Below are 12,369 nucleotides of genomic sequence, written 5' to 3'. Positions count from 1 at the left end.
GGCCAGGCTTCTCGGGGGGACTAGGAGGAGGAGGGCCTGGTTCTCAGGGAAGGAAATTCAAGTGGGCAGAGGGAGGGCCCAGGGCCTGATAGGACCCAAGGTGAGCATGCAGATGGAGAAATGAGGGGATGCTGGACCCCAGAACTGGGGCGTGGGGTGGGGTGACCCAGAGAAACCTGCCCTGCTGAAAGCCCTAGGAGACACATGGCAGCGTGCCCTGACTTCCGCATCCGGGTCTCAGAGGGAGGGGGGACTTAGTTTAGAGAGGGGGACCTCAAGGGGGCAGAGCGGAGACTCGCAAGTCCTGCCAGGAGTCAAGGTGAGCACTCTGAGGGAGGACTGCGGTGACCCTGGACCCCAGAACAGAGTCTGTCCTGGGAGGCCATAGGGTGGAATGACCACAGGCACATTTCCTGACATCCGGGCTCTCAGAGGGACTGGGGACCTGGTATGAGGGGCGGGGCCTCAGGTGGGCAGAGGAGAGACTACAAGCCACCTGAGTCAAAGTGAGGACCCCGAGGGAGGACGGAGCGGACCCAGAAGCCCCGAAAAGAGGCCATCCCACAGAAAGGCGCCCCTGCTCTCAGCCATCCAGAGTCCCGAGGGCAGGACAGGCCCACGTGGTGTGTCCTGACTGCGGCACCTGGTCTCAGAGAGACCGGGGACTTAGTGTAAGTTCGCGGACGGGGGGGCTCAGAGAGGGAGAATCCCAGTTTCCGCCTGGCGTCAAGGTGAGGACCCAGAGGGAGGACTGCGGTAACCCTGGACCCCAGAACAGAGTCGGTCCCGGGAGGTCGTAGAGCGGGACCACCTCGGGCGGCATTTCCTCACATCCGGGTCCGCGTCCCAGAGCGAGCGGGGACCTGGTATGAGGGGCGGGGCCTCGGGTGCGCTGAGGGCAGAAACCCAGTTCCTGGCGGGAGTCACAATGAGGAACCTCAGGGAGGACTGACGAGACCCTGGACACCGGAAGAGAGGGGACCCCACGATTTCTACCTCGGCAGGCCGCGGGTGGACGAGCACATGGCAGCGTGCCGGGGCTTCCGCATCCGGGCCTCAGAGGGACCGGGGCGCTGGTATGGGGGGCGAAGCCTCAGGTCGGGAAGGCGGAGCTGAGGGCCTGTCAGGACAGAACGCAAGGACTGTGAGGGAGGACTGAGGGGACCCTGGACCCCAGAACAGAATCGGTCCTGGAAGGTCATAGGGCGGGATCACCCCAGGCCGCATTTCCTGACATCACGGTCTCGGAGAGACTGGGGTCCTGGTTTGAGGGGCGGGGCCTCAGGTGGGCCGAGGTGAGAATCCCAGTTCCTGCCGGGCATCAAAGTGGGGACCCGGAGGGAGGACTGCGGGGACCCTGGACCCCAGAACAGAATCGGTCCTGGAAGGTCATAGGGCGGGATCACCCCAGGCCGCATTTCCTGACATCACGGTCTCGTCTCGGAGAGACTGGGGTCCTGGGATGAGGGGCGGGGCCTCAAGTGGGCTGAGCGGGGAATCCCAGTTCCTGCCGAGAGTCAAGGTGAGGACGCGGAGGGAGGACTCAGGGGACCCTGGACCCCAGAAAAGAGTCAGTCCTGGGAGGTCATAGGGCAGGATGACCACAGGTGACATTTCCTGACATCCCAGTCTCGTAGAGAGTAGGGTCCTGGTATGGGGGGGGTCCTGCAGTGGGCAGAGGGGAGCCTACATGCCGTCTGACTCAAATTGAGGTCCCTGAGGGAAGACGGAAGGGACCCAGGACCCCAGAAAAGAGGCCATTCCACATAAATGTTCCCCTGCTGTCAGCCGTCTTGAGGGCCCAGGGCGGGATGAGCCCAATCGGAGTGTCCTGACTTCTGCATCTCCGTCAGAGAGACTCGGGACATAGCGTAAGGGGTGGGGGGGTCCTAGGTCTGTAGAAAAGAGAATCTGAGGTGCCAGTGGGAGTGAAGGAGACGACCGCGAGGGAGCACTGAGGGACCCTGGACCCCAGAACAGAGTCAGTCCTGGGAGGCCATAGGGTGGGATGACCTCAGGCAGCAGTTCCTGAAATGCCGGTCACAGAGGGACTGGGATCCTGGTATGATGGGCGGGGCCTCAGGTGGGCTGAGAGGGGAATCCCAGGTCCTGCCAGGAGTCAAGGTGAGGACCCCAAGGGAGGAGTGAGGGGACCAGAGACCCCAGAACAGAGGGGACACAACCGATCCTGCCCCTGCTGTCAGCCCTGGGAGGCCCCCAGGTGGGATGAGCACACGTGGTGTGTCCTGACTTCCGCATCCAGGGCTCAGAGAGACCGGGGACTTACTATAAGGAGGGGCTCTCAGGTGGTTGGAGCGCAGAATCCCAGGTCCCGCTTGGAGTCAAGTGAGGACCCTGAGCTAGCGCGGAGAGGACCTCCCACCCTAGAAGAGTGGGAACCAGGTCTCCTGCCAGCACGGGGGTCCAGGGCTGTGCCACAGTGTAGACCCGAGGTCTCCCCTCCTTTCTCTCCCAGGGGCTCCAGACAGCGGGAGGTGAAGGCCTAGGTCTGAGACACATGTCCTCGGGTCACAGAGCACAGGAGGCCGGCAGTGCCAGGACTGAAGGTGAGGTGTGGGCCCTGAGTGTGTGCCCGGTGGCTCCCGGAACAGAGGGGACCCCACGAGGCCAACATCCACTCCACCCACCCCCTGTCGCCCCCAAAGCCTCGGGCTGTGCCGGCTGCACCCTGAGGAGGCGCCTCACTTCCCCCGTCAGGTTCACAGACGACCGTCCACCAGGAGGAGAGCCCCTGTGAGGCCGAGGGCACCCCTGGAGAGGAGACCTGTAAGTGGCCTTTGTCAGAGCCCCCCAGGGTGGGTTTCTCAGCCCGGGCTGCTGACACTCCCTTTCTTCCCCAGGCCCGTGGGTCCCCATCTGTCACCCTTGCCTCCACTCCTGTCGGCTGCCGGACACCCGTCGTCATGCCTGTGGTTCAGATGGGTGACCTCCACCAGACTGAAGCCGACTTTCAGGACCCAAGAGAGGCTGAGGATGTGGTGGTTGCGCAGGAGATGGGGGCTGAGGAGGAGGAGGATGCATCCCCCTTGTCTCCCTCATCCTCTTCTTCCTCCTCCTCCTCCCCCTGCCCCTCCTCCTCCTCCTCCGTCCTGTTCCTGGACACCCTGGAGGAGGTGGATGACTCTGGGACACCCAGTGCCCCGCAGAGCCCTCGGGGTGTCTTCTCCTTCCCCACTGCTGACGACGCCGCCCCTCCATGGAGCCAGTCGGAAGACGACACCTCCAGCAGCCAAGATGAGGAGAGGCCCAGCACCGGCCTGGACCCCGCAGATGCCAAGTCCTCACACCCAGACCCATTCCATTTGAAGGCGGCTGACCTGGTGGGCTTCCTGCTCCTCAAGTACCGCACAAAGGAGCCAACCACAAAGGAAGACATGCTGAATGCGGTCCTCAGAGCTGACCAGGACCACTTCCCTGTGGTCTTGAGCCAAGCCTCTGAGTGTCTGCAGCTGGTCTTTGGGGTGGATGTGAAGAAGGTGGACCCCAGGGAGCACTTGTATGTCCTGGTCCCCACCCTGGGCCTCACCAGTGACGGGATGCTGGGCGGTGGGCAGAGCTTGCCCAAGAACGGCCTCCTGGTGATGCTCCTAGGTGTGATCCTCCTGGAGGTAGAGTGCGCCACTGAGGAGAAGATGTGGGAGGCACTGAGTGTCATGGGGGTGTATCCCGGGAGGGAGCACTTCATCTACGGGGAGCCCAGGGAGCTCATCACCAAAGCGTGGGTGCAGGAGGGGTACCTGGAGTACCGGCAGGTGGCCAACAGCGATCCCGCTCGCCACGAGTTCCTGTGGGGGCCCCGGGCCCATGCGGAGACCAGCAAGCTGCAAGTCCTGGAGCATTTCCTCAGGGTCAATACAAGGAATCTCTGTTCCTTCCTGTCCCTGTCTGAAGAGGTATTGAGTAATGAGGAAAATTGGCCCTGAGCCAGACTTGCAGCCGGGCTCCTTCCAGGCCCCTGTCCGGCAGCTTCTCCTGTCGGGCCGGAAGTGAGTCCATCCTTCACTGTGTATTTGGAGGGCGAGCAGGCAGCCTCCTAAGGGGTGACAGCCCGGGCCAGTTGGGGGGACACGGTGTACAGCATCTCTGGGCTCCTCCCGTCCCTTATGATGACACGGAAATTGATCTTTGTTTCCTGTAGGAATTTTTCAGTGGTGTTCCTTGTATCAGAAGATTTAATAAGCTTCACCATCTAACTTTGTCAATGGCATTAATCCCAATGTCTGTATCCTTATCCAGTTCAAACACAAGAGTTTTGCTGTTTTGTGAAACCAGTTGTAAATCTCCCATCTTACTGTGTCATCCTGAACAAGATAACATGGAATTAGAATTTGGGGGAGCAATGAGAAGAAAATGTCTCCCTCCCTCGGCCTCGCCCCAAGTGCCCTGAAGAGGGACGCCGGTACCTCGGAAATGCTCAGCCAGAGCGACCCAGTTCACTCTGGGTCCACGTGCTGATATCGCCTCCGTCTCCAGTGGTCGTGACCTTGAATAACCATGTTCTCTTAGGGGCAGGCCTGGTTTGTGGAAGGGAAGACATCTGGGTGCTTCTCTCTTTGTGCACAGGGCTCGTTGACGTTGGGGACACTTTGCTGTGCCCAGAAAACTTAGGTCCCGAGGAGGTTGTGGAACTGAAGAATCGAGCCGTCCTGAGCAACCTGCAGCAGAAGTACCTGAGCACGCTCTCCAACCCCCGGTGGTTACTGGAGCCCGTGCCCAGGAGAGGCAGAAAGGGCGTCTTCCAGGTAGACGTCCCCAAGCACCTGATCCCCTTTGGGCAGGAGGCCTGAGCAGTGTGGGCTCTTGAGGGGAGGTGACCGAGAGACCAAGCTAAACCGTGACACGGTCAGCTCGCCGTCACGCCCTGGACGTGCTCCCCTGGTTCGCTCTGAATCGGCGCCGCCCTGGAGGGCACTCCCCACTCTGTGCTGTTCCCGGAAACAGATGTGTCCACTGGGACGCGGGGACGGGGGAGCGGGACCCCTGCAGGGAGATGCCTCCCTGGGCTCGGTGACAGAGTCTCAAGGACTTTGGACCTCTAGGACAAGGGGAAGCGGCCTTGCAGACCGCTCATTCTGGCCCTGCTGATTCTGGATTGTGTAGAGAAATATGTTTTGAGAGAGCTGGTGAGTGTTTTCCCCGCCTTTGTTCTGGTCACAACCCCTAGAGGGTCTGAAGAGCATCCAGGAGACGATGTGGGACGGCTGGAGCAGGCGCTGAGTGCTTGCCAGAGAGTCACCAGCCAGCGACGGCCTGACTCACGGGCAAGAGGACATCGGACTCAGAAACAGCACCGTCTGCCTCGCAGATGACTCTCGCCCTGTTGTAAAGTGTCCCTTGGCTCACGGAGCCGGTGTGTTAGACGTGCCGCACGGCCGCTTCACGTGCCAAGAAAGGGTCCTAACTACAGCCCTGATGGAAGTGAGCAGTGCTGGTGTTCGCCTGGTGGGAGATCTTTTATACATTTGTGGGGGGTTTGGTCACTTGAGAGTAGGGATTCCAGTGGTTGTTACCTTCGAGGGTGACGGGCTTCCCCCCAGGCGTTTGACTGCAACCCCCCGTCTCTTCGGAGCCAGGCTGCAGCGCTCTCAGCCCTTGGTGGAGGGGGTGGCCCTACGTTTCGGCGGGCCTCTGTGGGGGGGGCCCCTGGATCGGGAGCTGGAGACGCTGAGCTGCTGGTCAGAAACTTCTGGCATCCTTGGGGGACCCAGGAGGAAGACCCTCCTGCTCCGGGATGCATGAGTAGTGGGGGGGAGACACCCCCGAGGTCAGAAGCCAGGCTGTCTGTCCCCTGACGGGCAGGCCCGGCCCAGGGGACCAGACCTCCCTGGGCTCGCCTCAGTGCTCGCTCCCCACCTCCTTGGGCGGGTGTCCGAAATGCCACAGCTTCAGATGAAAGAGGCCGATGGGGACCAAAGCCTGCCCCCGGCCGGGGTCTCCAGCCTCCGCGGGCTTATCTGGTGAGACGTGTGCGGAATTGAACGCGAGAAAGAACACGGACCCGCGGTTCTCGCAGATTCTTTATTTAGCCCCGGGGAGTTTTGCTTGTCTTTATTAAAGCCCAAAATGTTCATGGTTACAGGACGGTGCTCTTCGTGTGTCTCTAGTGGTCTGTGAGCTCAGGGCTTTGGGTTGTCCTTGAACCGTTCGCAGAGAGCACACTTGTAATCTGAAGAGCCCTCGGGCTCTTCATCTGCCGCGGGCCTCCTGGTTGGGGGCCATGAGCAGAAGGGCCGCGAGCAGCATGCAGTAACCCGTGTTGCACGTGGACACCACCGAGCTGGGATCGGGGCAAACGGGGGGGCTTCTGGGCAGCTCCCCTGCACCGTCCCTTCCGGCAGTAGCCGGGGGCACTAGCGTGACATTCCTGGAGGTGCCCTCCCCACTCGGGCCGCCCTGCTCGCTGGAGGGACGCTGCACTACCACCAACCTGGCCACCCGGCCGGCAGACAGGACGCCAGGGAGCATGAAGGCCCGGATGCCGCTGGGCACCTGAGCACGGGGGGCTTCCCTCTGGGTCTTCCTGTCGGCATCTTTGGTGGAGTCATTCTGATGGAAAAACTGGGTGCATCTCATAGGTGGGGCGGCTTGCTTCTTTCTCTTTGGGGTGGTTGCGCTGGAAGCGGGCCGAGCAGTTGCTCTCGGGTCACCTTTTCTCCACATGTTCTCGATCAGCAGGGGCTTCTCTCTCTGAAAGTTGCAGTTGTGGTAGATCTGAAAGGACATGAATCATTCTCGTCATTTCGGGGGAAATATTCACTCCTCCCCGCCCACCTCCATCATAAAGGTCTTGTTTGACTGTGGAGAAAAGGTCTTTTTAAATTCCTGGCAAGGTTTATTTCGCCCTGGAGTGTGCGCTCACTAAAGCTACGTGGTGCCTGGGCTGAGGTGTCACTCTAGCTCCCTGACGTGAAGTGGCCCCTGGGTCTTCGGTCACACCCGCAGGGCATCTCTAAGGGGCGAGCCTTACATGACACGCCGGACTGCCTCAGCCTTCATTCAGTACTGGCTCGCAGGAAAAAAGTCCCCCTCGGGAATGAACCCCGTTCAGCACATCACTCATCCGCTCAGGACTGGGAAGCTGTTCCAGGAACAGAGAACTCGGGAGACGGAAGGGCTGTCTACGTTACCATCAGCCTTTTCTTCCCCGGAGAGCGACCCAGAGTGCCGGGCAGGTGTATTTTCCTGAACCCGTAGAGGTTCAGTTGGCGGATGAAGCTCTTCAAGCTGTTTCAAAGATCCTGTCTGCGCCGCGCCGGCGAAGAACCTCCCGCTGGAAAAGGTCTTCCTCGATGATCAGCATGTCTCCCTTGTCGTTCCAGCGCACGGACTTGAAGGCCTCGTCCTCCACTATCATCCAGAGCTTTCTCGGGAAGGAGAGCCCAAGAACACCGTGGGTTCCGTCCACGTTGGCGGGACCTGGGTTTGGGTCCTGTGGTGGCTGGTTGTCTTGGGAGCCTGGATCTTGGCTCTCGGCCTGGTCGCCGGGCTTCTCCAAAATCTCCCTCGAATCCACCTTTGGATCCGGGGATGAACCCGATGGGGCCCCCGCTGGGGGCTCTCCATCAGCTGCGGGGGCCGCCGTGGCCGTATATTCCTCGTCGGGGCTCTGACTCGCCATGCAGCTAGTCTAGACCAGGCACATGCTCTCCCTGAGACCAGATCACTGAGCTCTCAGGGCAGAAGTGCCTTCAGTCTGAGCAGGGACGCCCAGTAAATAGTGTCCGCAGAATTCTAGAATCTCGGTAGCAGGGCAACCAGCGACTTTGGTCATCGTCCTCTTTATGTGTCACGTGAGGTCCCAGAGTTGGTCTGGACAGGGAGCCCTGGCCGAGGGGAGGGGAGGGGAGGGGTACAGAGCCCCCAGCTTCTCTGTTTTCCAGAAGTGTAGGAAGGTATGTTCAAGGTCCCGGCGAAAGGCTCCCATCTGCTGCCAGGCACCTTTCTCCCAGGGGCCAGGCCCTGAGTGGGCGGAGAGACATGATCCTGTTTCCATCCCCAAAGGTTGGGGAGGCCTGTTGCCAGCCTCCGATTTGTTCAAGGGCCAGGCCCTGGCTGGCCCTGGCTGGCCCTGGCTTGGCTGCCACCAAGGCGGCAGGGGTGAGATGGGCCCCGGGCGACTGCACCTCCCGGAAGTGGTGGTCCGAGTGGGCTGGTTGGCCCGGGCTGGCTGGCAGCGCCCGCCCCCCCCCCAACAGCTCCTGCCTTGGTCTCTTCCAGCTGCTCCTGCTGGCTGGTCGGTCCAGCTCTGATGGGCCATAAGGAAGTGTCCCGTTCTCCTGCCCCTGGGTCGAGCTGTCCCCAGAGTGGGGCTGTGTGGGAGCGTGTGGGGGCACTCCCCACGTCCCACTTCAGTGTCACCAAAGCACCTGGCACATAGGGTTCCCCCCGTGCCGCGTGAGCGGATGGCCGCATCCTCCCCTGTGCTTTGGAGCCTCCTTTTGAGCTCTGCTGTCCGCAGCCCCACCCCTCTCCAGAGCACATGGGATCCTCTTTAGTGCCCATTTCTTGCCATAGAAACTCCTCGTGGCCCGAGAGCACTCACTTTCAGAACACCTGCCTTAGTCCGCGTCAGAACACCTCCCTCAGACCTCGGATTCAGCCTCCCCTGAGGCTGCTCTAAGGCCCTCTTTCCTCTTCCCTGTCACTGGGGGGGTTAGGCTCCTGCCCTGCCAGATTGCTGGCCTTCCGCTTCCAACTCGGCTCTGCCCTGCTTCTTCCCCTTTGCAGTCCTTGATCTGGGGGTTCAGCATGTATTCTGATCTGTTGAGAGCAAGCATTTCCCTGGTCTGCTCCCAGGCCTGCCCTGCTCGCCTTCCCTGAGCCAGCCCCGCCCACAGCCCTGGGTACCCGTCCCGCCGTCACCTCGGTGGCAGGTACACTGAATAATTTTGCCTGCCCTGGGTCCGGTACTTTTCAAGGGGCCTACTCTACAGACTCACTGCCAAGGACAGTTCCTACTTGTTGAGCTAGACGTGACCAACGGAAAGCCCGTCCACGTGTGACTGAAAATAGATGAGGCTCTGTGTGTGGGATGGGACAAGTCCCGCCCGAGAGCCGTCTTCACCACAGATGGCAGGACAGACAGGACAGCGGTCTGGGGGGACACGTGTTCTGTAGCCGCTGTGGTGACTGTTCTTCATAGTCACTGCACAGGGAGAGAGAATGGGACCTGGAAAGGCCCGTCTGCCGGGCTCCTAGGTCCTCATCCCAGCTCTGCCGCTAAGGAGAGGCGTCTGTCCTCTCTGAGGGCCACTCCCTGTTCCAGAAGGGGAGGGCAAGGGGTTCGAAAGAGATTCTCCCAAGGGGCCTTCGAGTCTGAGGGCTGTCAGCCTTCGTGGAGCTCCTAGGCCGAGACTGGAGCTTGGGCGCAGGTCTTTGTGCCTCTAAACAGGTTTACAGAGCACTTGTTCGGGTCACTCCCTCCTGCAGGGACGTGTCCTTAGAGTTCGAACTTCAGTGGAGGCCACGGGGACGTCTCAGGAGGGGGCCAAAAGGCTGGGACATCGGCGGGCCGATCCCAGCCCTGTGGCCTCGCCTGCCGCCCGCTCCTTCCAGCCCTCCCTCACACCCTGGGTCTGGTGGGCCTGCCCCCTCACAGGTCTGCCTCCCTCCATCCCACGCACCCCTGCCCTCCCTGCCCCCGCCCCCGCCCCGGGCCGGCTGGGCCGTGGCTTTGTGTCGCGCCCCAGGGGTCGCTCTCAGCCATGGCTCAGGACACCTGTTACTCAGATACCAGCCCTCACGACGTCCAAGGCCTGCCTTTCCCAGCCTGGCCCGCCGGCCGCTGCGCCTGCCTTAGCCCCCGGTGTCCGCCAGCCCAGAGGACCCCCAACCGCTCTCCGTCACCGTCCATGGGCCCTGGGCCAGACCCGCACCCAGTCCCCGGCTGCTCTGGGACCCGCCAAGAACTCCCCTGTCTGGGCATGTCCTCAAGCTGCCTCGTCGGGTGGCAATGCCCGTCTCTATCCACAGGCCGCTCTGCATGTTGGGGCCCGGCTTCAAGGCCGGCCCGGCTTCAAGGCCACCTCGGCAGTCGGGTCTTCCTGTGGTCCCAGGCTCCCTCCCAAGGCTCCCACAGCCCGCCTTGCATGTCCAGTCCCAAGGTGGGGTGCTCCTGTCTCCCTGAGAGCTTGGGTGTATCTGCCTCCCCCTCCAGACCCGGAAAGAGGTCCTTGAGGACAGCAGACTAGGACAGGACGTGAACGTGGTCCCCAGCGTATCTTGGAACGAACAAATTTGTATGTCGCCCAGGAGCTGGCTTCAGTGTCCTTGAAAGCAGCTGTGCACGGTCACTGCGACAGTTCGAGCAGGTCGGAGGGCGCCTGCCGTCCCTTGGCGGTGCTGAGCGCTCTGCGGCGCAGCGCCGTGGACTCTTCCCGTCTGACCCGGGGCAGGTGGCAGGGAAGGCCCGGCCCGGGCCGGGGAAGGTGGAGTCGTGGGCCTAGGATCCGCCTGACGGAGAAGTAGAGCCGGCCTGTGGTCCACTGCGGACGCCCGAGCCCACGGCCTCAGCCCAGACTGGGGGCCTTGTGTCTGCCCGGAAGCCACCTGCACCCCACAGGGACAGCAGCAAAGGGGAGTCTTCCTTGTCCAGTGATGACTCATTTCGTAGTTGTCCAAAGCCAAGGAGACCCGGGAAAGCCATCCTTAGAAGCTCAAATGGCACAGGGGCCGTCGGGTGCAATGCACTTTCCAAAGGAGCCCCAGGCAAGCTCTGTTACGGCCGCTCCCCTCCCCCACTGGGGACAGGGAGACGGTGTCAGGATGTTCCCTAGTGTTAACTTTTCTGCAGCTTCTGAAAAGTCTACGTTAGGGATGTTATCCCATAAGAAATGTGGCCTTCAAGACCCAGTCAACCACAAACCCAATCCCAGTCTCAAGCCCGGTCTCGCGCTCTGGCTCTCGCTCTGTCCCTGTGTCTGTCTCCGTGACTGTCTCTCTGTCTCTGTCTCTCTCTGTCTCTGCCTCTGCCTCTGTCTCTGTCTCTCTCTGTCTCTCTCTGTCTCTGTCTCTGTCTCTCTCTCCACACCCCCACCCCCTGTGATGACCAAGTCAGCAGGTCAGGTTCGAGTTGGCCAGGAGGGCCCCGGGGAAGGAGGGGACCAGGGCAGGGTGCTGTCGTGTGGGATAAGGGCTGGGACTGGACAGCAGTGCCACCAACTGGCAGGGTCAGCTCTCAAGAAACCGCAGACAGTCCTCACCCTGGCTTTGACTGTCACAGTCACCTTCCTTTCTTGGTCCAGCTTTTACTACCTGGGCCTCAGGATCCTACTTTCTGTCACCCGACAGACACCACGAGGACACTGAGGAGAGAAGTGGACTCTGGGTCAGGAGGTGGGCCGCAGGCTGCGATGGGTGGGCGCAGCGTGGGCTCTAGATGAATTCAGACCAGGGGTCTCGGCCCCACCCCGTCACTTACTAGCACGTGATCCTGGGAAGGTTCCCGAGCCCCACGACCTCAGGGTCTTCATCTGTGCAGTGGGCGGGTGTGAGGAGGCCCGTCCCGCAGGACTGCAGGGGTGCGTGTGATGTGCGCCAAGCACCTCGCGCGGGGCGCGCTGCCTGTTGGAACCGCGATGACTGGCAGGTGCTTCTGATTTTCTTTGGCCCCAGACCCTCCCACTCCCTCCTCTGGCACTTGGCTGGTTGGTTTGTTATCCAGGTCATGTTAGAGAACACGCAGCTCAGTAGGATGTGGAAGAGCTAATCAGCCAAAAAGCATGTCTCCTAAATGAAACTAAGTAAATTCTCCCGATTAGAGGCTAGGTTACACTGAGGGGTGGGGGAGGGTTCCCAGCTGGACTCAACACCGAGCTCCTACGAAGGGAGTCAAGGAACAACCTTTGCCCCCTCCCAGCCGCCCTTCCATCCGAACTGTGGCTTCTCAAACCCAAAACACGCCTTCTTCAAGTCTGGCCGCCGCCACCACCCGGCTTCATTACCGTCACCTCCCACAGAAGGAAGCCCAGCTTCCCAAAGCCCCCACCTGCCCTGGCTCTGCGCACTTGCACTTGGGTGCTCTCTCCCGGACCCCCTCCGCCTCGCCGCTTCTTTCCCTTGTTCTGTGGGACTTCAGGGACATGTCACCATCTTCCTGATGTGACTGGGCTCCTAGCCTGTCCTTCTAGGTGTGGGGTGTGTCTTGCTTTTCCTAGTGTCCCCACTAACACAGAGCCCTCCGGACAGCAGAGGCTCGGTGAATGTGTGCGGATGAAGTGAGATGGTGAGCAGGGATCCTGTTGATTCACACTGATTTTCTCCTACTTTCTTAAATAACCCATGGAAACCCAATTAAACATAGGGATATTACACGTATAAAATGACAAACAAGAAGGGGTAAGAAGCAAG

The 12,369-nt window shown here is 61.0% G+C and overlaps 1 protein-coding gene and 1 pseudogene across 4 annotated transcripts; one reads left to right on the top strand and one right to left on the bottom strand.

Moving 5' to 3' along the window:
• Window positions 1-267: 267 nt before the first annotated feature.
• On the top strand, window positions 268-6,097 carry LOC140691953 (melanoma-associated antigen 8-like). 4 transcript variants are annotated; one of them, XR_012067563.1, is made up of 5 exons: window positions 965-1,076; window positions 2,477-2,567; window positions 2,719-2,787; window positions 2,862-4,763; window positions 5,186-6,097. XR_012067563.1 is itself a non-coding variant. In XM_072956487.1 (4 exons), exon 4 carries the CDS (start codon window positions 2,925-2,927, stop codon window positions 3,942-3,944), a length of 1,020 nt encoding a protein of 339 aa, XP_072812588.1. In that variant the 5' UTR covers window positions 268-319; window positions 2,477-2,567; window positions 2,719-2,787; window positions 2,862-2,924; the 3' UTR covers window positions 3,945-6,097. The 4 variants fall into 4 exon arrangements, 3 of the variants coding, with proteins under 3 accessions (XP_072812588.1, XP_072812586.1, XP_072812587.1); XM_072956487.1 differs by lacking the exon at window positions 965-1,076 and adding an exon at window positions 268-319 and having other exon boundaries at window positions 2,862-6,097; XM_072956485.1 differs by having other exon boundaries at window positions 2,862-6,097.
• Window positions 6,026-7,746, bottom strand: LOC140691954 (heat shock transcription factor, X-linked member 3-like; annotated as a pseudogene).
• Window positions 7,747-12,369: the final 4,623 nt, after the last annotated feature.

This window comes from Vicugna pacos, chromosome X (assembly GCF_048564905.1).
Source record: "Vicugna pacos chromosome X, VicPac4, whole genome shotgun sequence".
In the NCBI taxonomy this organism is placed as follows: Eukaryota; Metazoa; Chordata; class Mammalia; order Artiodactyla; family Camelidae; genus Vicugna; species Vicugna pacos.
Note: the sequence above shows the minus strand (reverse complement) of the source record. Positions and strands in the feature narration are given on the sequence as shown.

Coding starts and splice junctions, on each gene's coding strand:
- LOC140691953 (XM_072956487.1), top strand. CDS start 2,925: ATGCCTGTGGTTCAGATGGGTGACCTCCACCAGACTGAAGCCGACTTT.